The sequence below is a fragment of the Achroia grisella genome, unplaced genomic scaffold (assembly GCF_030625045.1).
Source record: "Achroia grisella isolate CSIRO2021 unplaced genomic scaffold, CSIRO_AGI_Agris_v1 utg900, whole genome shotgun sequence".
Taxonomy (NCBI): domain Eukaryota; kingdom Metazoa; phylum Arthropoda; class Insecta; order Lepidoptera; family Pyralidae; genus Achroia; species Achroia grisella.
Window position 1 is genome coordinate 1775030 of NW_026713059.1, and position 25833 is coordinate 1800862.

At 32.0% G+C, this 25833-nt stretch overlaps 1 protein-coding gene across 1 annotated transcript in view; it reads left to right on the top strand.

The window, feature by feature from the left end:
* Positions 1-671: 671 nt before the first annotated feature.
* The window catches only part of LOC131853345 (nose resistant to fluoxetine protein 6-like), a 44409-nt gene continuing 19247 nt past the window's right edge, over positions 672-25833 (top strand). Inside the window, exons 1-2 of the mRNA XM_059204212.1 lie at positions 672-728; positions 1321-1843. Coding sequence (XP_059060195.1) covers positions 672-728; positions 1321-1843 — 580 coding nt within the window. The remainder of the gene's footprint in view (positions 729-1320; positions 1844-25833) is intronic.

Sequence of the window (25833 nt, forward strand, 5' to 3'; positions counted from 1 at the left end):
CTTGACCAGATCGTCGGTCCACCTTGCTGGAGCCCTTCCCTTAATTTAGACATAATAAAATAAAATTTAGACATAATAAAATCTCAATTACTATATATTATTATTATCTAAAGTAGACGACTAAATTGAAATAATTAACTCATTATCAATACAAACTTAATTTTTATTTTTTTATTATGTAAGAAGCTACGAGACTAGAGTAATATTATGGTACTATTACTCATTGTTCAAACAATAGTGATCACAATAAAGGTATCACTGCCGCTGTTTGTTACTGTGGTGACAATAATTTTGTACAGACGTGGACACTGGAGGGAGTAAAACCTAACTATATATATTTTATTATTAAAGAATAAGGTAAATACCTATTCTTCTCTTAATCTATACAAAGGTATTAACAGCACAGTTTTACATAAAAAGTAAAGGTACTATAAGTACTTAATAAGTACAGTACAAATCTATATAAATAATGTTTCAGTTTTATGTGCCAGTTCTTCTCAACTGTAGTAGCTAAATAAACTGATTGGTAGGGGTAGTGGTAAACAATTTTGACGTATTCATATCGGGAACTTTTTTACGACTAATGAAGTGGTAAAAAATGCCCGTTATGAATATTTTGTTATTTTTTATTTGACTATTTATTGATTTAATTCTTGTAAATTTATGTGAATATGTTTAATAATATTATTAGTCATACTGTAATAAAACCCAATGTTGAGACCTTGCACGTTCGTGTTTCCGGATTAATATATATATATATGTACATATAGTTACAATAACAATGTAAAAATATTGAAATAGTGATCTTAATATAAAACGATCTTACAATACGATATAGAAGATTTCATGTGAGATTAAAATCAAAGGTTTTTATTATACTCCTTTAAAAACATAAACGTAATTCCGATATACATACAAATATTAAAGTGTGAAAGTGTGTCTGTTTGTCTATTCTGGTAAAGACGAATTCAATCGTTGTGGTTTGAAAAATCGTTGCATTATTGGTGATGTGACATTAGCTATCTTTAATATATCAAAGGCAGATTAAGTCGCGTGTAATAGCTACTAGCACATGTGCTTAATATATACAATATTAAGCACATGTGCGTTTTTACGTATCTCTATATTAATAATTGAATATATTTTTTGGGTTTTGAAATTAAATATAATACAGTCAATAGACAGTAGGTACTAAAGTTAAGAGCTTAGAAATAAAAACAACAATGAACACGTAATTAAATATATAAAATTACTAATCAGAAGTAGTCCTTTAAACAGAATCAGTGTGGTCATACTACAATAAGTGGGTTTATTCATCAGTTTGATCAAAGCAAAGACTGTATCAGTTTGCGTACAGAAGCGGCGCACGCGCACGTGTTCGCCATGACCATCGCCGGGGCCTTGCTCACGATAGCGTGCGTCGTCGCGACGGCCGCCTTCAACATAGATCTAAATAATACAAACATTGACAATAACGTTATAAAGCATCTAGTATCAGCAATAGACTCTAACAGAACTTTAAACCCTAAGGATCTAGCGTTACTAAATAGAACTGCAGTAAATTTTGGCATTGAAAGCGAAATATTAACCAAATTAGCTACTTTAGTGAATGAAACTAATAAACCGTCTAATGGAGTCGCTACATCCTCTTATGCTTATGAGGAAGGAAGTAAGGATTCGTTGCCAGTTGAAGAGTCTCCGGATTACGCTTCATCTGTAGTTCTTGCTAGCGATCTGTTATCCCTCACATCTGCTGTGGCGAACGTCAAGGAAAATGTATGCAGAGAACAAGGATACAAGTTTTTAGATGGATTGCTGTTGAATAAACGATGGGCATTAAAAAGTGAGTAGACTTGTTTAGACTTATAAGATTTATATTGATGATCACACTGGTTACAAGTTATAATGGTATAACATTATTTGAAAAAAATCATTTAGGAGAAATTAGACATGAACGTACAGATCAAGTACATCATTTAGATAAATCAATTAATACTAACTAATATATACGTTTGTACTATACTCAAAATTGGTTCAGAAATGTGGTATAGACAATCCAATCCAATTTACAACCTTTTATGAAGTTGGTTGGAAATTTAAGTTTTGAATTTGGAACGTTAGTAAAGTTAGTACTTAAAATCCTTCGTTAAATAACTTACACGTTCTCCTGAAGTTTGTCATGGCTCTTGCTAAATTGGAATCATGTAAAGTTATAAAGTTCATTAATGAAGGTTTTGGTTTGTTTTGTTATAAAGGTTTAAGACAACAAAGCATTACTTGTTTAATTTGGTACAGTTATTATTATGCACATAGAGTGACTAGTAAATAAGACTGTAAGCGGTAATATATTTATAGTTTATAATTCAGTAAAAATTTAAAAGGATTTGAAGTATAATATTTAAATTTTAAAATAAATTGAAGAAAGCATACATTTAGTATATTTTGTTACATTTTCTAATTTTCCTATTATTATATATATTAATGTGGAAGATAGAGACAGCTGCATACAGATATGACCAATGTTATCTAACTTTTACCATCGGGACAATGTTCAAATGAATTTTCGTTTTTTGGCTACCAAAATGCATCAAAGTGTAATTTTGTTTTTGGCTTAGGCTCGAAAGAGTTTGATCGGAAAGGTGTTCTCAAATTATTTGATTTGCTGAATTTAGGGCGTAGTGTTAGTTATGTATATTATATTAACAAAAGCGTCTTGGATATCATGATCTTTGCTGCATGTAAATAGCTTCTTATTTTGGTACCAAGTTCAATAAAAACCAATTTATTGGCCTCTTACAATAACCTAGCAAAGCGTACATTGTACCAACAACAGCTATTTTTAAAGTGGAGTTTACACAAAATGGGATATTTGCTTTTATTAGGAAATTTTGGAAGAACCTCCTAGAAAGTCATTCAGATTAGGATTTTTTTGCAATGACTGAAACTAAAACGAACGATCTCTTATTTAGAGTGCTCGCTCTAAATAAAAAAATATACTTCAAAATTATTTTCTTTGGTACTTAACAGGTAGTATGTTATACAAAATAGTACAGGAACAGCACCACGAACATTGCGTAATCATGTGACGCTGTTAGTACTCCGTAGGCATTGCCATTCCGAAGAGCTAAAACCTTATAATTTCACTGCCTTATCTACCTCCATCCAGGCAAACTATCTCTTGTTAATAATAGTTCAATCAAATAAATTTGATGTTACTCAGATCAAGAATACACTACGTTTGTTACTTCTTAATCGGATTGCGCTGACTTAGCATACAACACGAATACAAAATAATTAGTTGTTACGTGACTTTTGTACTAAACAGTATAAATATAAACAGTATGTATAAATACAAACAGTAATGACACTAAAAAATATGTGTCGATATAATTCTTTGAAATCACAGCGGATAAAGCAAATTAATACATATATGTTTTATTAATAAATATATAGTATGTTTTATTGTGAAGTGCACTTTTAATCATTAATTAATACGTGATGCAAAAACTTTGTACCTCATTTTACGCAAATTGCGCGGACCGAGGAGTGTTAAATATTCCACACTTATTTAGTTTATATAGAGAAGGAGCGCAGAATGCTAATGTTTTCTTAAAATTGTGCATAAAAATACATTAAATGAACAAAAGAAAAATTACACACACTACTGTGTATTTGATACTTCTAGTGAGCTAGGGTTCAGAGAGAGAAATGACTAACTCAAAATCTTGTTTTCTTTTTAATTTATTTAGTGCCTGAATATTTTCATTTATGCATTTATTCCTTAAATTTGTTACTACTCTTTGTTATTATAAAAAATCAAAAGACGAGAATTACATATATTCTGATATAATTTATACTTAACTTATTTTCATACAATACACAATTTGGATAAAAAATTGTTTATGGGCAAAGTTATAAAGAAAATCGAACTTCCGGAAATATTGTATTAAATATCGGAATTATATGCCATAAAATAAATATAATAACACTACATATATATAAAGTATTATTACTCATTTAATACTTGTAACGCCTTAATAAGACAATCCTCAAACAATTGTCATAATGATAGAAAGTCCTAGATATGTAGATGTTAGATCTTATAATGTTATAGCCTATTTCGGTTCACGTAATATAATCTATCTTTATACAATTTCATTAAAATCCGATCAGACGTTTAGCCGTCCGTCGTATTTATATAGTCATTTTATAATTTACCGTTTACCATCAAATGGGTCGTATGCTTGTTTGCCAACGTCGTAGTATAAAAAAATATAATTTTAGTGTATATAACGAAAAAATATCCAATAGTAAATAATTTTGTATAAATATACTTGTTACACAAGACAAAAAATCTGCTTCCCGTTTCATTTCCATAATATGTATAAACAGGCAAGTTAAACAGACTGTGTTTTGTTTTTATCGGTCAAGCAATTTTCATAAGCTGCAGGTGCCCAGTGAACATTTCAACTTTACGGAATTCTCAGTTCATTTTAGATTATTTTGCTGTTACACCAGTGTATTATATACATTTCGTTAAGCAACTAAAGTGTAAAACAAGCTGGCGACCTACCTTACGTACGTACGGTACGTAATTATTATGTACGTACGTACGTCACGTATATACATAATAATTATATATATATATAATTTGTCATATGGCACTCGTGGTACTGTACGTGGTACTCTCATACATTTCCTTACAAGAAACTTTTTAATGGGTGATAATGAAATGGTGCACCCGTCTGCTCTAATGGTTTACACTGACGGGACACCAGTGGAGTATAATAAGATGAACACGAGGTTAGGTCAGTGAGCCCATCGTGGTAAATTCACAAGGAATTCAGAATTTGAATAATTCAGAAATAGGTAAGGTGGTTTAACGGTTTAGCACACCGTCCTCCAACAGTACAATCATGAGTATGATTGTTTGTATTGGTGTTGCAGTTTTTCCATTTATATAATTATTTCCAACAAAAAGGAATTTTATTCTGCTTAGGTCGGGACTAGATGGCGATGTGTGAATTATTCTGGGGTTTCTATTATTTATTTTTGTATTATTTCACGGTGGTATGAGAAGACTTTGTAGTATCACCTATTACAGCCGTTAAATAGCTTGCTTCATAAGCTATGTTTTTGTTAAAGGGAGTAAAATTACAGGATACGGAGGTATGACGTATTAGTTCTCAGGAATGGCAACGCACGAATATTGCAGCGGATGTCACATGATGGCATGATGTTCGTGACAGAATCACCACCATCACAAGTACTTTTATCTGTGGTACTTACCATCCGATGGGCAGTCAACTTGTTTGACATTCTATGTGCATAAATATTAATCCACGCAGAGGTATTGAGTCTACCTTTGTTAAAGCTTTTATAATTTTAAGCTAATATCCTCCTCGTTCACAACGGGACTAATATATCCGGTATTGGAATACTAATGGGAAACGACGATGAGTTTTTAGTCAACACTTACTCCGTCGGCTCATTGACCAGAAGTGGATCTTGACCTCAGCTACGTCTATTTTTTGCTATATTCCGTCACATAAGTAAATAAATGTTAAACATTTCGCACTGCGTTTTGTCGATAGGCTATGTTGAGATGACGCAGGTTTCTATCGGTACTTGGGGCTCTCAAGTGGTTTACGTCAAAGAAGTAAAAAAACATACAAATAATATCTCACCTAAAAATGATGAGACGACAAGAATGTCGTTAGAAATTTGTTTGAAAAAATTTTGCACGAAACAAAATATTTTCCTGGTAAAATGGAGTTATTTTGAGTTACATTTTGAGCAATAAATAAATCAGTGAAAACTGTTTTTAATTCTATTAGATTTGCTGTAGCTTTTCCCAGTTCCGTGTAGAAACATACTGACACACATGTATCTGTCTTATGACAGAGAGATGAAAATTCTAAAATTTGTTTTGGTATTTATTTTTATATAAGTATATTAGTTTTTATCAATATCTATAAATATAAAAAAATTACACCGTAATGTAAAGGTGTAATTTTTTAATATACATATATTATTGGCTACGATAGAAAATATATGTATCAAAAAATATTTATTTCTACATTATTATTATATTATATGTTCATTATTATTATAATATGGGTCAGTAGTAGTTTGAAATATGTTGGTACTTTGTTAAATTTATATCTAGGTATTATTAGTACAAGATAAAACTAGAATTTTATATTTAGAAATGTATTGTGTATCGATCGGTATATTTTGTGGTTCTTAAATTTTCGCTGTTGACATATTACGAGCCTTTTACATTTTACCAATCATATACATACATATTTTACTTTTGTATTTCAATATATTAACACTGCAGATTAAACCCCTACAAAATAATAAACAAACACATTTAGATAATTGCATTATTTTTAAAATATAGTTCCAATTATAATGCAAAGTTTAAGCAGTCACTTTATTATTGTACGGAGGAATTTAATCTCTTATATTCACTGGTCAATTCTTTACACTAGGTGTAATACGATTATGGGAATTCATTCCTCATTAAAATATCACAGTCATTAAATTTCAGCAAAGAAAGCCTTAAAAGCGTATAGCAGTACAGCGAGATATGGAGTTAGCTTAGAGGTTTTTAGCCGATTCGCACTGCAAATTTCACTGCGCGGTTTTTCTGCAATTAAGAAAATTCGTGGATTGTAGATCCATATAAATGTATATAATATTATCGGGTCCATTCTACTATTATACAAAACTGCTAACCGGTCTTATTGAGACATGAAGGGAGTTCTATTAGAGATAGTAGCTAGTCGGTCTAAAACTCAAATTTTTATTTGCTCATAAACGAACGTTACTAAGTAACATTTGGTAAAATAAAATCAGAATATAAGTATGTATGGAAATTCATTATTTGTTGTCTATTCTACGCGGATAAATTCGCGGGCTTCTATATTTTTGTTATTAAATACTAGCTGTAGTATTTAATAACAAAATTATAGAAAATAAAGTGATAATTCGTTTGCATAATGTAATAACACCTTTACATCATTCCTTGTTCTTTTATATAGTACTTATGGAGTGACTTTTCCTAAGTCACTGCAGTTTGCATAGAGATCGAACACAATAACACACAACGGTATTAAGTAGGTACCTATCACAATGGGCCAACATAATTTACGTCATAATCGACTCATTGTTTCTATTACCCACTTTATTAGACGGTGAATGATCGATATGATTGTTTTGTAATTGTGACGACTGTCTGATGACGAGTCTGCATTATATTTGCAGGAGCTGTTTAAATTTAAATAATTCGGGTAATTTGGTAATACATCCAACTATTTCTTTTATTGTTTTATGCAGGCGGAGCACCAGTGCTCGATGATAAAATGAGTTAGAAGGTAGGTCAGTTATTAATACTTAAATAAACCTTGATCTAATACATTAGAGCAATCTAAAAGTATGTTCTTTCACGTCAAAAAAGGTTTTTTCAAATCAGTGTCTAAATGATGGAGTTATGAAGTAACAAACATCAAAACCCACGTGACCACGGCTACTGCAACCTAGTTGAAACGTCGAGAGAGGTAAATACCTTTATTTGTCATAAAATTATTCGTGTTAAGACCCGGCTAATAAAACCGGCGAAATCGCAGAAAATGGTTACTGGTAATATATATATGTATTACCAGTAGCCATTTTCTGCGATGCCATTTATATATATATATATATATATATATATATACTTTCATGACAGGATCCCAGATGGGGTAGTCCTAAATAAGTTTTGAACTTTAATTAAATATTTTAATTTAATATTTCTTTACAACTAACTAACTTCAGCGAAATATTTGAATTGACGTAGTAAATAGCTTTTGTATATTGGATTAAATTGCTTTGTTATCGATATGACCCCTTTGAGGTAAATAATAATTATTTGTTTAAATTTTAAGCTTTATTTGATCATACCTACTAACTTATACATAAATAACACATTTAGTAATTATCTAATTTTAGAATACTAGAGTGGCCATAATTTTCTCAATATACATAAATCTTATATATAAAATTCTCGTATCACAATGTTAGTTACCATACTTTTTGCGAAACGGCTTGACCGATTTTTATGAAATTTTATATGCATATTCTGTAGGTCTGAGAATAGGCTACTGACTATTTTTTATACCTATAAGTATAAGTGTTAAGGGTTACCCTAATACCTTTTTTATTTTTTGGACAAAATATTTTTATAATGTAGCATTAAAAAAATACATACAAAGCCAAATTTTCCCTTGTTTCACAAGGTTTGCGGGGTCAGTTAATAATAATATAAAACTATTTTTCTATACTAGCCTCATCAAGGTTTTGCAAGGGTATACATTATACATATAAAGTTTCAGAAATAAATTCCTGAGATCATAGTGAAAATCGTATTAAAATCCGTTGAGTAGTTTATTAGAAATAAGGGGACTAGCAGAGAGACGAATTTGCTATATTGTATTCATATATAGAAATAAAAGCTACCTTTATTACATTAAATTTAATACAGTCAACTTCTATATTATCCTTTATTCACTGGGAGTTAGATATCCATGGAATGTAATATTATGATGTAAAGGCCTTTATAAAAATACTATTCGCTCCCATCGACATAAGAGGGACATTCTGTATTTTAGCGTGAGAAAATATTTTTTTCTCGACTTGCAGCAAACTTTTATAATTTATATCATATATATTACAGAATATTTCATTTATAATATGAAAAGTCTAATGAATGTAATGCTATTGATATTTTACTTATTAGAGTTTAAAGTTTAGTTATTAACCTCAACTATATTAATATTATAAAGTGGGATAGAACCGATTTTGAAACTTCTTTTAATATTGTAGTCCATTTAACGTGGAAGGCTAACATCACGGCACGTTAAATAGGAGCGGAGCTGCAATGAAAATATAGCAAATATGGGGAACTGTGAAGTAACCGAAGTAGCGCGGGTCAGCTAGTTAGTCACAGATAAGATAATATTACAGTCATACTCTCTTGTCAAAGTGGTCGTGATTTTTAAGGTAATATGAGGGGTCTGATTATGTGACACTTCTTGGCGTGTATGTGGTACAACTTGGCGATTGAGATCCTTGTATCTGGTATGGTTTTTAGCTGTGTGAGAACATTCCAAAATGGATTGATTAAAGCTAGGATTAAGACATTGAAAAATACCTTTTTTTGTGTATACCTATAAAATTATGACAGATCACTGTAAATGGAAGTAATATGAGAAAAAGCTATTATTGGGAGATGAGAGTTTAAACATTATCAATGATATTCAAGTCATTACAATGGCATGATTGACAGTCGTTTTCCTCAATCGCAAGAGGACAAAAACTCAGAGATTATTGAATCTCAAAAACGTCTTAGGCGATTAAGTTGCAGTTTTCACTTACATAAGTGAAAGTATACATATTCTGTAAATCTACAGATAAAATTTAATATTTGTTTTATTGTAATCGTGTTACATACAAAAATCATATATGTATACAGCTAATAAATATATACCTCCTTGTTTACCCATTTACCTATTTCTTTTACCGTCCGGTCTTATTTGAGATAAAATAGACTGAAGTATCGTCAACTGTTGACGTAGTGGTATACTCTTAGAAAAATAATAACAGCTATTTATCTAGTATTTATGTACTTATATATTATGTAGACTAGATATTTAATTATGAGGTAAAATACTATTAATTATATGATAAATACTGGCTTTTGCCCGCTATTTTTCCGCGTGATCAGGATTGATCGAAACAAATACGTGTATGTCTATATATTGTCATTCCAAATGCTATCTGTATATTAAACATATACTTGAATATCCAGTTTAAATGTAATAGTAGAAAATCAAACTTTGTATTTGTAATATTAGTGAGGACTAGAGGGTACCCTAAAATCTTATATATAAAATTCTCGTGTCACAATGTTAGTTACCATACTCCTCCAATTTTTTTAAAACTTTAAATGCATATTCAGTAGGTCGGAGAATCGGCTACTATCTATTTTAACCTAACCTCCTATCGGCTACTATCTATTTAAACCTATAGTGACCACCACTCTTCAGTGATAATGGTTGTCCACCCCAATCATTTTATTTAATTTTTTTTAAATAATGTTACATTAAAAGTACATGCAACCGTCCGTTTTCGTCCTTCTACCGTACACCCATATTATTTAAAAGCGATTTTAATTTATATGGCAAAACAACGTTTGCGGAGCCAGCTAGTAATACTCGCATATGTGTATTGCTTAAAATATTCACTATCATTGACCTTACACTTCAAATATCAATAAAATAATTGTACTAATAATTATTACGGTGAGCTGGTTTCACCAGAACCTATATTTGTTTTGCATTAATTAAAATAATTTTATCAATGTCAAATTATCAATTCGGCCATCGACTACCGTATTTGTAATAAGACTTTGTAATACGTATACATTTAAAATAACATTAAATACTTACTATATTATATTATTAATCTATTTATAAAATTTTTTTTTATAAATACATTAATAATATACATAGATAACCGATACAAACAATCATCCTCATGTATACAGATGCTTACACTTGTGAGGAATCGAATCTGCGACCATCGGAAATAAAGCGGTGAAACCTCTAGACCATCAAGGCCGTCACTTTGTACAAGGTTTCACACTAGGTTAATTTTATATTTATGTTTTAAATTGTTTTTCTATACAATTCATAATATGTATAAACTAAGTATGTTATATCTAATATTTTATGTATACATAATATAAAAGATATTTAAAATTACCGATACACAATTGAAGTTCAATAGCAAACCTTTTGTTTTTAATCGCTGGAAGTAGTATTATTTTAAACATTCTATTTTTAAATTCTTTTGAGAGTATACTATTTATATATTTAAGTTGATATATGCATTGTTTAATTTCCTTTTTATTTCTTTTATTGTTCAATAAAGTATTCGATTACCAATTCGTTTGTGTAGTTGACTAATTAATTATTTTATGTGCGAGGCCGTCCAGTATCTCGGGAAGGAAATCTCATTGAAATGCCTTAAAGCGTTCGTGTAGGAAGTGATTCGCATAGATGTTATTTGAATATATCTTGAGTTCCATTCACGTATGTGTATGATATCAGTGAATTATAAATGTCCCCAAAATAAATACATAATATATATAGAAAAAAAATTACGGTGCGATGAATCGAACTCGCGACCGTCAGAAGTAAGGTGGTGTTCTAAACCACTGTACCACTGAGGCCGTCAATAATTTATGTTTTATTTTTTTTAAAGGATGATAATGAATTGGTGCACCCGCCTGCGCTAACGGTTTACGCTGGCGGGGCACCAGTGGAGGATGATAAGATGAGCATGTCAATAATTTATGTTTGTTAACAGTATCTATACAGTACAGCTAAAAAAAACTAGTTGTGGAAGGGAAAATATATTACGCCGACCCCAAATAAATGGGATAAGGACGAACCAGATGAACCAGTCGTGGATTCGATTCCTTCCACCGTGCATACATTTATATTCATGAGTATGATTGTTAGTATTGGTTTATGTGTTTTCTATATATATTATGTATGTATATTACAAAAAAATAATTTTAGGAATTTATATCAGTTGTCAACCCATGACACAAGCTCTGCTTAGTTCGGGACTAGATGGCGCTGTGTGGATTATCCAGGGTCATTATTAAATTAAATTAAATTAATAAAAAATATTAATTACACAAACTTGACCTTCAGAAACGGCTAAATTTCACATCTCAGCTGTTTGAACGTATTTATGTATATACTAAATTACTTAAATTTATTAAGCTGCCTCTACCATACTTTGATCTAACTGTGTGTTCCATCCAAGTGATATTGCAATAATTGAGCTGCCAACTGGATATTGCAGTAATCAGCTACTGCCTATATCAGATGATAGTTGTGTAATATTAGAGACGGTGAATTCCTATCTGTTAAGTATTTAGAAATGAGTTTTTATTTAATATTATTCATAACATATTATTTGACCCGAGTGATAAATAAAGTAAACAAACGTAAGAGAATGTTATATAATATTTATTTGAATAAACTTTATAATGCATACATTAAGTAGTAGTAGTAATTTATATAGGACTAATGTATGCAATGTATTACTAAGTATGTAATATTATGTTATCTGTGGTTTTACTATCTGTATACAAAAAATATATAACATTCTTAATTATAAAAAATGAAGTAGTACCTGATTTGCACGCAATTTCGTCTGCATTACACTTGACTTACTTGACTATCTTTTTATATAATTGTGTTATTCTTATGTGTTATTTATCTGTATAAGCTATATTACTGTAAAGTTTCATCAAAACGTGTTCAGTAGTTTTTGCGTCAAAGAGTAACAAACATCCATCCATTCATTCATTCATACTCACAAACTTCTGCGTTTAATATATTAGTAGCATATCTGTGTAATATTTAACTAACCGGATCTTAAAAATGTGATTTATATACATATATATATGTAAGTATATACTAATTATATTAGAATATAAACTTTACGCAGGTGAAACTGTGGTTATAGCTATATAGTCTATTATATAAAACATATTTTTATGATCGCGTTAGTTAAATATTACATAGATATGCTATAATAACATGCATAGCTATAATATATACAAAAGTAACTACAATTAAACTTGGAAAACAACGATATTGGTGTTAAACTAACAACATTATTAGTTTATGAAGTGTTATTCTGTAATCTAACGCTAATAAAATTATTTGAAAATTATAAAACATGACCAACAAGTGGTCATAACAAAAATCATAAACAGGTCGGGTTTTCTTGAATAAAAAAAATAATTCGTAAGTTTCTGTTAGTTTATGGTCGGTGTATTTATTTTTTAATGTTGGTGTAGTGTTCCTATATCAACAAACAGTGTCATTCCATGTCTTTCCCTATCTGACGAGGACGTTAGGTTGTATGTGAGAGATCGCTATTAATGATAAGGCCTTTTTTTGCTTGTTACATATATTCTTGTAAAGAATTCAAATGCATTTTTTTGGTATTTTTTTAGAGAGCGGCTGTACTGTGTTCTAAAATTTTTATACTAAAATTTTCATTCTTATTACTACCTATTTGTACCTATAGCTTAAATACACTATACTTAAGGTTTAATTTTAGTTTTCATTCTCTTATGCATATAGTAGCTACTCCTCCGGCTTCGTCCGGGTGTTCATGTATTATACATATAAACCTTACTCTTGAATCCCTTTATCTATTAAAAAACCGCTTCAAAATCAGTTCCGTAGTTTTAAAAAATTAACAACGTGGCGACATATTACTTTTAAGAAGTCGTATGTATTCAGTACAGTACGGTCATATTGAGAATTCGATTGTATATTTTTGTGAGTACATACATACAGTCTATGTATACTACAAGATGTTTTGATGTGTGTTAGTTTTGACGAATATTGCAAATAACAGTCTTTACTCCTCCTTCAATAATAAGTGTTTTTGTAGAATAAAATTTAAAATTCTTAAGCAAATTTGCGTCCATTTTTTTCTTTAATATGGAGCGGTAAACAGACTCCCACATGATTGATGGCAAATGGTATCCACCCATATACATCATCACGTAGGGCATCACGTCATCATGTAGCGTCCGTGATCAAGATCTTATGCTTTCGGATCCTGTAAATTCACTGTAATTCAATCGAAACATCTTACTAATATTATAAATAAGAAAATTTGTGAGTGGACGTTTGTTACTCTTTAAGCAAAAACTATGGAAAAGAATTTAATGAAATTTTAGAATAATATAGTTTATACATCAGAATAAAACATAGGCTATAAATCTCGTGCGCGTGAAACCGGTGACATAGCTATAGTATAATAATTAAATACGCTTGCCTAAAGTTGCCTTGAAAGATTACTTTCATCAATAAGGCCGCTTTATTGTAATTATATATGTGTAATTTAGTGTATTATTTATTCTTTGCTATACATATATCGTATCGTATCGTATCGTATGTTGGACTCCATTCTCCGCAATTAGCCTCTCATTCGGGCCGTTGTGCGTGCAGAGCCAGACTACTAAAGTAGCCAGCCAAGCTCCTCCCAAAAGCGCAGAAGACTCCTGGTGTCTTCGCAGGCTTCACGGAGCGACCTCACCGTTCCGAGGATTTGTTTTCGTTGTTGGGCCACTGCCGTGCACTCCAGGATTACGTGAGCCGCCGTTTCTTCAGCTTCAAAGCAGCTCCGACAAAGGGGGCTGTCTGTAGCGTCAATTAGTTAGTATAAGTGTTTGTTTAAGGAACAATGGCCCGTTATTGTCCCTATCATTATTTTGAGGTTTTGTCTATCTAGATTAAGTAGACGTGTTGTTAACCGATGGTTCGTTTTTGGAATTGCCACTTTAGATTGTTTGCAATCAGTGGTTAGGTTCCATCTTTGGTTTTGTATTTCGGTGGATCTCTGGCGAATCCAGGTGCGAAATTGCGAGAATGGTATTGGCATAAGCGGGAGGGGGCCTGCAACCACCATACCGGATCCTACTCTCGCTAGTTCGTCCGCGGCGTCATTGCCATATGATCCGCTGTGTCCTTTATCCACTGGATAATTACTCCGTTGTGCGTTGCAATTTTTTCCAGGGCGATGTGGCACTCGATTATTAGTTTGTTGTTGGATTTTCTGTTCTGTAGTGCTTTAAGCACGGCTGCACTGTCCGATATGAATTTAATGTTGAAATTGTTGACCCCTAACCTGTACACGGCTTTTGCTGCCTCGGTCAGGGCAACACATTCGCACTGAAAGATCGAACTGTGTTTGCCGAGCGGTATAGATATGTTCATGTTGAGGTCAAGGGAATGTGCCCCAGCTCCTGAACCGTTCTGTGTTTTGGAGCCATCTGTGTAAATGCGTAGTTCATTTACTGCAGATTGGTCCCTTTCCTCCTCCTTCAATTGTATTTGGTATTTCCTGTTAAACGAGTGGTATGCTTGAGTTCTGTCACACGGAGCGGCAATCAAAGGTTCATATTCGATTGCTTGGTTCAGGATGGTTGTGTGAGAACTGTAATGGTTTTTGCCCCATAGACCAAGATGGTATAATCTTGTGGCAGCTATAGCTGCTTCTTGCTGTATGTATAGGTCAAGGGGTGTAATGTTAAGGGCTATTTCCATTGCCATTGTTGGGGTTGTTTTCATACATCCAGTAACTGAGGAGCACGCAAGTCTTTGGAAAGATCTTAGTTTGTTGACTGTGGTCGTAAGTTTCGACCTTGTCCACCAAACCAAGGCCCCATATACCAGCATTGGTCTTATTACTGATGTGTATAGCCAGAGAGTTATTTTCGGGGAGATACCCCATTTATTACCAAGCATTTTCCTGCATTGATAGAATGCAATTGTGCTTTTGTTAATTTTGTGATCAAGGTTGTTTATTCCAGAGAAGTTTACTGTCTAGTATGACTCCCAAGTACTTGACCTCCTCCTTAAGTTTAAGTTTCGGTAAATTGAAAGTGCCTGGAGCTCTTTTGTTGGTGAACATGATGAGTTCTGTTTTAGAAGGATTCACGGAGAGTTCATGGTTTTCGCACCATCTCTCTATTGTTCTGAAGGCTTCTCTCATGCGATCGCATAAGGTTCCCTCTAAATTTCCTGATATAAGTACAGCAATGTCGTCTGCGTAACCTACCGTGTAGAGGTCGTTGTCGTTGAGCTCCTCAATGAGTTCATTGACGACTAAGTTCCACAGGAGTGGCGACAGGACCCCTCCTTGTGGACATCCTCTACTTACGATCCCACGTGTGGTAGTGTTTACGGTGAACTGAATTGCACGGTTTTTCAGCATGTTGTTTATCCATTCTATGAGAGTTGTTGGTACTCCATGTATGGCAAGAGCGCGACTGATACTGGTAAAGTTCGTTTTATCAAAGGCCCCTTCGATGTCTATGAAGGCACCTAGGGTAGGCTGCTTTGAGTTTAGCGAGTTACCAATGCGACTTACGACGCTGTGGAGTGCTGATTCCGTTGATTTGCCTTCACTGTAGGCGTGTTGGTTGGTGTGCAGTGGTTTGTTTATACATATCAGGTCTCTGATCTCTTTGTCGCAAAGCCTCTCCATTGTTTTTAGTAAAAACGATGTGAGACTAATTGGTCGAAAGGACTTGGCCTGTGTGTAGTCACCTCTGCCAGGTTTCGGAATGAAAATTACTTTCACTTCACGCCATTTCAAAGGTATGTATCGGTGAGCTAGGCATGCCCGGAAAAGTTGAACCAAGTGTTCAGCTATTATGTCACCGCTCCATTTCATTTCATGCTATACATATATTGCAAATAAAGTATATTCTATCTATCTATCTATCTATAATATGGTAAACTGCTTGGTGTTTCAAATAGGCTTGACAGAGATACTCACGATGACGACTTTGTACAAAGTGTACTAGCACTTAATGTTTATTAAGTAACGTAATAAGCGTCAACCATAGGTCGTTGGGATCAAATTATTCCTATATATAAAGTGCATATTAAATTCTATTATAGGTTTGCGACATAGTTCTTGTACTTATTTAAAGATTAAGATGTTAATTATTAAACATATTTATATCTTCTTCAGTCTAATTAATGAAACTACTAAATAATCGTAAAAAAATAAAGAAACAAAACTTTCTAATAAGAAATACCCATACAAGGTCGTTCATGAGGAACACAAATGTTTGTATTGTACGGGAATCAAACCCGCGACTATCGGGAGATGACTTAGTGTACTTGAATAAGTAAGGTGCAGATGTAAATAACCGCTGTCCGACACTTCCGACGTAATCAAATAGCGTAACGTGTGTATTGACTATCTAAATATTGATAGTAGTTGTAGTTAACGAGTTCTTAGGGAGCAAACAAAGACAAAGTGCTACAGAGAAACTAGTTCTAGGACCTGTTGAATGCAACTCCTTGTCACAACATCGATTCTAGTGAACTGAATTGTTTGCTGACCAGAAAACAATATAGAGCTGCTGTTATTCACATTTTTGTTTTCATTTGCATTTTCTTTCTGCTATATTTTCCAACTATTTTTAATGCTGTTGGGCGCAATTTTACTTACTTCACCAGACAATACGGGAACGAGTGCGGAAGGCACTCGAAACATACGGACAGACTTACGGAGCGGATGAAGATCGAGTTCTCCCTGACGAATATAACAGAAGATAGTAGTATCTTCATCAGTAGAAGATACTACTATCTTCTGTATATATGAATGTTAATATCAGGATTGGTTACGATGGAGAAAATCGTAATATGGAAGTTAACTTAACATTGCTAACAATATGGTCAACACTCACTGTTACCACAGCTGTTCCTAACATACATATACATATAAAAATTCCCTTAATTTAGGACTATAATTAGTCTGTCCAAAACTTATAAACTTTATTGAGTGAAAAACCCTCAGAATTTTTTTTCGTATACATTGAAAAAGATTTTAGAGAGATTTTTCGAAAATATAAATTAAATAGGAACAGATATTTGTTTTATTAATCAAAACTAGCTGAACCGATAGACAAATTCTTGGACAACCTGTCTTAATTATAAATATTGAATTTGTAATTAATTTTTCTAACGATCCGCGTAACTTACCTAATATTATTCTTAACACAAAAAAAAAGAATTAGCGATATCGATCGGTGTGCTGTGACCGCTGTTAGGGTCATATTTCAGTGTATGTTTACGAAAATTATTTGCTTTTGTTTCATAGTAAACTGTTATAACAGATTTTCCTATAAATTGACTATTATAAATGATGCACGATGCATTTCCTACGTCTGCTGCAAAGATACGTTCATGAAAAATTGTCGTTTATAGCGAACCGATAGAGTTCAATTTACAGTGTACACTTCGACTCGTCCGATTTATGTAGAGCTGATAGATACGTACCTTAAATGGAATAGGTAGAGTAAACAATAAAATTGATTACGTTTACATAATAACATCACAGATGTGACGTTGTCATATGAACGTCTATAAACTACGTTTATGGGGGGAGGAGGGGCCTATTGTCATAGTTGGTCACATTTGACATTTCTCACTCTCCCGTGTGACGTTTAAATAATTTGCAATTCTTTTTTTTTCTCATTTATAAAATTTTGTGTATTATTGCTTAGATATGTTATATCTTGAAATGTCACGTCACACGTCACGTAATTTAAAACTCTTCTTATGATTTGTCACACTATGTCTCAATTAGTTGACCACTTTCCCCTTAATGGCTCCTTATACTCGTGGTAGTTTAATGCATTGTTGATCTTGAGGACTAAGATATCTACACCTGTAACATATAATGAGATTGACATTTCTTAAAGTGAAACAGCTTGCAAAACAACCTGCTTAGCACCAGTACAGACAGGATTATTATTTAGACGTACTACTTACGACTTTATAGGTACATAGTCATATCTTAGGTCCTTGATATTTAGTTCATACTATGACATAGTCATAAATATTCAATTTACTAAAAGTAAGTAACGCTTGTAATCCTACCAATATAAATGAGAGAGTAACTCTGTCTGTTTCGCTTTTAAATTTGGTACACAGATAAGCTAGACTTTGAAATAGGCTACTTTTTATTGTTGTAGGGGGATTGGAAGGTGAGATGGAAGGTTGTATGGAAGCATCGTTATTTTTAAACCTAGACACCAGATAAATTATGTTTTAGGCTGTTGATTAAATATAAATAATAAAAAGGATTGTATGAGGTTGAGAGAGAGAGAACGAGTTGAGAAATGTTGTATGGAAGTATCGTCATTTTTAATGTTAGAAGTAAGTATTAAATATTTTTTCATTATTTAGTAAAGACTACTATTTTACGTGGACGAAGTCACGGGTACAGCTAGTGTTTTTCTATAATCATCTCTATGCTATAATATTACACGATCATTGATAGTAATTCCACGTCATACCACATAATTTAGTTATGATTGATGTCCGTTGTTTTTTTGTGCAACACAATCTTATTGCTATAAATAACAGTCTATTTATATACATTAGCATCATATACGTGTTTCCATGGTTTGTTTATGATTATATCTATTTTATTACATTACTAGCTGACCCGTGTAACATCGTTTGAGTCATATAAATGAGTCTGAAAGAAGGGAAGTAAAGTCCCCTTTTTTGCAAAAATAGTAATAATAACTATATCTCTGGACAATTAAAACTGGTCTATGTATATAAGCAGACCTTATGTTATGGGTACTACTGATATAAATACATACTTTTTTATATACAGAGAACACCCAGACCGATACAAACAATCATACATTTATAAGTATAATAAGTGTTGGTACCGTGCCAGGAATCAAACCAGCAACCAACGGAAGTAAAGCGATACTTCGCTACTGGTTGTAACGTGTTGTAATATAGCCTTTAGCCTTCTTCGTTAAATGGTCCATTTAACATTAAAACAATATTAAAATTCAAAAATTCGTTCCTAAGATTCACGCATTCAACTAAACAAACACTTTAGTTTTATATAAATTAGCTGTGATCAGGACTTTAGGCTTTCTTTCGTCATTTGTATCAAGTAGAGTTGACTACTCTACTTAGTTGTACCTACTTACTACTTTACTTAAGATATGTAGGAGACACCTGGAAGTGATATTCTCGTATATGTTGTTCGGGGTAACGGGTTTCATTCCCTTGCCGTTATAATCAAGTTCTAAATTACAACATAAAAAATGAACTGTAGGCTTAGTTTAGTAAAAATAAAATTACCTCCACATGATATCACCAATATTCATATCTTTATTAATATATTTTTATATGTTGGTTTGTATACATATATACAGAATTGAGTATGTCGGTTTATACATATACAATATTGTATGAGTGCGTTACAATTTCATAGTATGTAAACATAAATAAGTACTTAGTATCGTACAATGATGTATAATAGCAGTGTTAGTGACCTTCCTACGTACTTGTATAACCGTTCCCATCAAGTTTATTTTGACCAAAACTTGTTTGGGTTCTTGCTTCCGTATGGTGGTGTCCATTTTGGAATTAGATATGTATAAAAAGTATATTTATATATCATCCATACTTATCTTATTAAAATTATAAATGCGAAAGTTTGTTACTCTTTTACGCAAAAACTACTGAACGGATTTTGATGAAATTTTACAGTAAATATAGCTTATGCATCAGAATAAGACATAGGCTATATTTTATAATGAAATTTATGTATTGATTTTTTTTCGATTAGCTTGATGTAATTTATGTAAGAATATTATAATATAAAAGTACTAAATTATTTCTTTATTATGTGATTATTATAAACCGATATAGATTTCATTATTTATTCAACCATAAAGGGAACTATGAGTAGTTCGAAATAATAGTAGAGCGTCCCGATAGCTTCTTATAATAAGACGCTCTATGTACTATTATTTCGAACTACCAAGCTCTTCTTTATTATACACAAGTGCAACAGCGAACAACTAGTACATATACATAGACAAGAATTTTTATTTGTATCTTAGTACACACATATAGGCTTAATTACAAATAGTATACAATACCAATTATTTAAACCAATGCATATATTGCATATGGGTAAACCTACATGTATGTGCTACAGCAATACAAAATGGCTCATACCTCAGTGTGGAGAATCACTAATAGGTCTTAAAATATATTACATAAAACATGTAAACAATTCTATTTATTTTAATTTATATTTCTACTACATTATAATTATTTCAATGGACGCGTCACATTTTAGAACGCTAGTAGACAATGACGGTATGACGTACTTACGACGCCTGTCGCATATCAAAATCATATCATATGTATAAAACCATGTCCACTACATGTTCGGGTCGTATCGAAACTATAAAAGATTCTGATAGATACATCTAATTATTATTGTATATTAAAACTTAAAATATAACTGACTAGTTATATTTTAAGATTTAATAAATAAATTAAAAAAAAAAAATTAATTAATAAATAATATAGTGAAATGTAGAATGAAATGTTAGTGTTGCGAAATAATGTACGATGCCGACTCGTACACCATATTTGAATATAATTATATATAAGTAAACAATATTGGATTAGATATAACAATACAGCAACATGCAAGCAAGCATGTGTCCCGAGCAAACATGTGTTATGGGTACTAAACAATTGATATAAATACATAGAATTTGTTTTTGTTAAATACATACTTATTATACATAGAGAACACGATAACACCCAGACTGATACAAACAATCATACCAATAATATCGTGCGACGAATCGATACCGCGACCATCGGAAGTAAGGCAGTGTGCTAAACCGCTAGACCACCAAGGTCGTCAATATAATATATAGGATATAATAAACTGAGTTTAGTCATTTTACAACGAAAACGTGAGTAAATTAAAAAATACAAGCAAAATTAGAACATTAACATTCTTATTGCACACCCTGTACATTTTTTGTTTGTTATTTTTCGAATTCTATTGTCTTTTTTTTGTGCAGTCTTTGTTACACGTATTTATCTGGTTATTTTTCATTATAATTATTTAACACTAGCAGCCAGCCTCCGCATGGTACGAGTTTTTAATAAAAATAAAAAATTTAACACAAACATATACAGTTTGTGTTTGAGTCGTTGGATACAAAAAAAGAGTAGATTATAAAGAAAATATTATTATTATATTTTTTTTGTTATTATATAATGTAGGATTATATTATAATTCTGTAATAAAAGAGTACTATAAGAGTATAGTGAAAGCATTTTTCTCTATTAAATGTAAACAAACAATATAAGCTTTCCTCTGCAGTATATGAAGCATAGATTTATTAGACCTACATTGTCTATTCCATAGTTGTATCTAAGTATGTATCTCAAATGCAGTTTACCGGAGGGAAAGATGATGTTAATGAATAATCGTCCTAACACAATGGTGTCAGCACCACTTCCACGCGATTCCCGTTGGTTAGTTGGTTAGTAGTTAAATACTGGCGCGTTTACTATGATGGGATGACTGACCTGACTTTATCTTTTTAGTATAGAGTGCGTAACGGTTTCTATGTTGATTATCGCATGCCTCTTACTAGTTATTGTGTAATTATTAATATTAAAAATACATCTATTCAAAAGAGCAACACAAGTTTCTTGCTCATTCTTCTTATGATAAATCTGCGATCCGAATGAGTAGTAGAATAAAAAATATGACTATTTAAAAGTGCTTGTATTGAGTTTATTTAAATAAAGATTATTTCTATTTCGGTCAGCATATACCATTTCACATATAATACATCCATACATCCATAAAAATTAGCGCAAATAGATCCTTATACATCCATGAAAAAAAAAACCGCTTCCTAAAATCCGCCTTCTTCTATTGGCCACAAATCTAATGAATATTATTTCTTGCATTTTTAATATTTAATATCAACGAAGCTAAAAATAGAGGCAAGAAGTTAATATAATTACTTAATTAGTCGCAACGCTCTGGCGGATATTTTATAAATAAATCCGAAGACGTTAACTGATGTAATATTTTTCGCTGAATGTATTTTAGAACAAATTACAACATTCTTATAAAACTACATTGTGACATTTAGTAAACATTATGCGAATAAATATAATCTTATGCAAAACATATCTAATGTTTTGCATAAGATTATATTTATAGTCAAATAAGTATGTTATCGTTTTTATTTAGAAAAAGATGTTTTGTGCAATTTGCATAGCAAATGAGATATAATTAGAATAATATGTGCTGGAAAGTGTTAATCATGTTTACACATTTTTTTTTCGGACTTTTTTAATGTTGGTCGCTACTGGCCCCAGACGAGATGGGGCGAGCGCAGATGGCAGTCCAAACCGAAGGAGTTACAGAGAACTTCCGCCTGACTGATACGACTTTAGAGACTTTAGAGCACCACTAGGGGTTCGAACTCGGCTCAGGCCGTCTTAATTTCGGACCCCGTTAGAATTTGACGGGGGACCAATCGGAAGGGACCAATACATATTTTACGATAGTTTATGATGTGACACGTGAGATAACACTCATACGTTTCTATTCCAGACATCAGGAAAATGCATAAGAGAACATATGTTTCCTATAGTGTAACCTATTACTATGATTTACAAGCATATATATCCTTCCTTTTTTCAGTTTTCGGTCAGTCAACTTTATTGCCGCACCAATAAAACTGAAAACCAGCCCAAAATACAAATATAAAAGTTCCAATATTTTTTTTTAAAACGTAATAGTGTAATCAGTGGCTGTAACCAGAATGAATGAATTAAGTATAAACATAATATGATTATTTTTTCGTCCGTCTGTCTGTCCAGACCGTTGACATCGTATGCTTCAAGTATATGTACTATGCACTAGTTTCTAAGAGTTAGACGTAAAGTTACACAATTTGGGTCAATATCACACACAGTGCAGTGTAGTGCGGGCGCGAGTAGAATTCAGGCGAGTCGAGTTGACTTGCCCCGAGCCCGAAACTGTTTAGTCATTCGCGACGAGTTCCAAGGCCAGTAAACTGGTGACTGCTAATGTTGCGAACCTCTGATGTATGAGTACACTATGAGTTTATTAAGAAAACTCTTTGAATAATGTTAGATATTATTAAACTGCATGTTATTTGATATGATATGTGCTTTGAGCAATTTAGCACTATTATTAGAATAATATCTTTTTTTCGGACTACTCTAATGCAGTTGGCCGCAGCTGGCCTTTACAGCTTTACAAGGCGATAAGGGGCGAGTGCAGATGGTACTCCAAACTCGCAGATTGAAGACTTATGGAGCGGTTGAAGTTCAACTGCCGCCTGACGGATACGTATTTAGTCTGAGGGTACCTCTAGGGGTTCGAACTGAGCTCAGGCCGTCGTAATTTCTATACCAGTTTGAAGGTGCGATCGGAGGGGCAGAATAATATTTGTACTCTACAGCACTGCACATACAATGAAGCCTTGCCTTCTCTAATAAATAATATTGGAATGTACCACTCTTTATATTAAGTATAATAGTTTTAAGATATAAACGTGTTGGTAATTAGTTGTAAGGTTATATTGTATTAATTGAATAAATAAACAGTAGTGTTACCCAATCTTAAAACACTTAACCTCATATGAAAAAATAAAAATCTGATATATCACGTACATTCGCTCAATTGGGTTCTCTAAACTCGTCATCATAATATTTTGATGATTTTTGGGGGTCAAAATCTCGTACAAATATGTACGAGGTTGAAAATGTTATCATACTGAAGGTCAACAATTTCTTATTTATACGAGGATCCTCGTACAATTGGCATACCTGCTATAGAGGTGATGTTTATAGATAAATTATTGCATCTGTTCAGTACAATTTCATAATTGAAAGTGTACATTGTTAATTGTAATCATCTGAAAATATTAAATGTCTGGAAACTAGAAATTTAGTATGATAAATAATTCCTTAATATTATTATCATGTCCTGTAACTGCTAAAATCAAATAAAAATCCATCTAAGAAAAATATTTTATATTATATTATATGTGTGTATGTACGTATAAAACAGTTAATATCTAAACCTGTTATATTAAAAGATGTATGATGTAGGTTTAAGAGAATTTCAGAATAATTCAGACAAAACCTGTTCAACTTACCGGTGCCCATATTACGGGTTATACAAATTATATTATTGCCACGCGATTTTGAATTGCAATACTTTTTCATTTAGGTACAAAATTGCTTAGATTGAGGGCTACAGGTCAATGACATAGACACAAATAGAGGGAAATTAACGTAAATTCAAGTGTTAAAATAACTTGAGCGTGTTTACCATCACAGAGAAATTTTGCATTCCTAATTTAAAATATGTATATTTTATTTTTACTTTGACTGTTGATCAAAGGACGTAATAGGTAAGTATAAAATCGACAGCTGGTGTGGTGTGTGGTGGTAACAGGTTCCATCACACTAATTTCTTGGTTTTTTTACTGCTCTCCTGTCTATATCACAGTTGGTCACATTTATTTCACATATTTTGAAAATTTTACTTATTTTGTAATTAGGTGAAATTTTTAGTTGTAATGAATATTGGATATTTAAATGCGAGAATTCGAAATTTAGGACCTCTTTTACACCAATGTTACACTTTCATGATACTCTCTCAAAAAGTGTCTGTGTCATAAACACATCGTTTTTAATATTTCTCAAAAACTGTATAAATTTATTGACCAAAATAACCAAGTGTGGAAGGAAGATATATTTAAAAATAACGTTTGATGTCGGTTAAAACTACAGCTTGAGTTAGACATAAAAAAACTAAAGCAAAAAAACATAATATCATAAACATCTTGTACGGGCGTCAGTAAATTAATTTATTTTAATTTAGATTTTATGGTAATTAAACTTGTTGTAGGAGAACAAAAACTCTTTAATTTTGTGCTTAGTAGAGTACTACGACTAACTAATATATAGAGTGTAATAGGCCATCTATTGCTAAATATAACTAAACTTGTTATAGAATATCTATTTTTATAAGAGCTGGTGGGAAAAAAATCTATGTAGTTACGTCATGGAATAATCCAATAGAAGCAATGAGATGTACCTAACGTTTGAAAATTAAGGTCAATTAATACACATTAATTTTATTATGTATTCTATAATTTGACAGATATTACGTATTATATAGAAAAAAAAAGTATTTATTTACTTTATTTATATTTGTATCACTTGTTTTGTACCCATAATAGAAGCTCTACTTAGCTCGGGAGTAGATGGTATTGTGTAAATTGGCATTGGGTTATTATTATTTTTCACAATT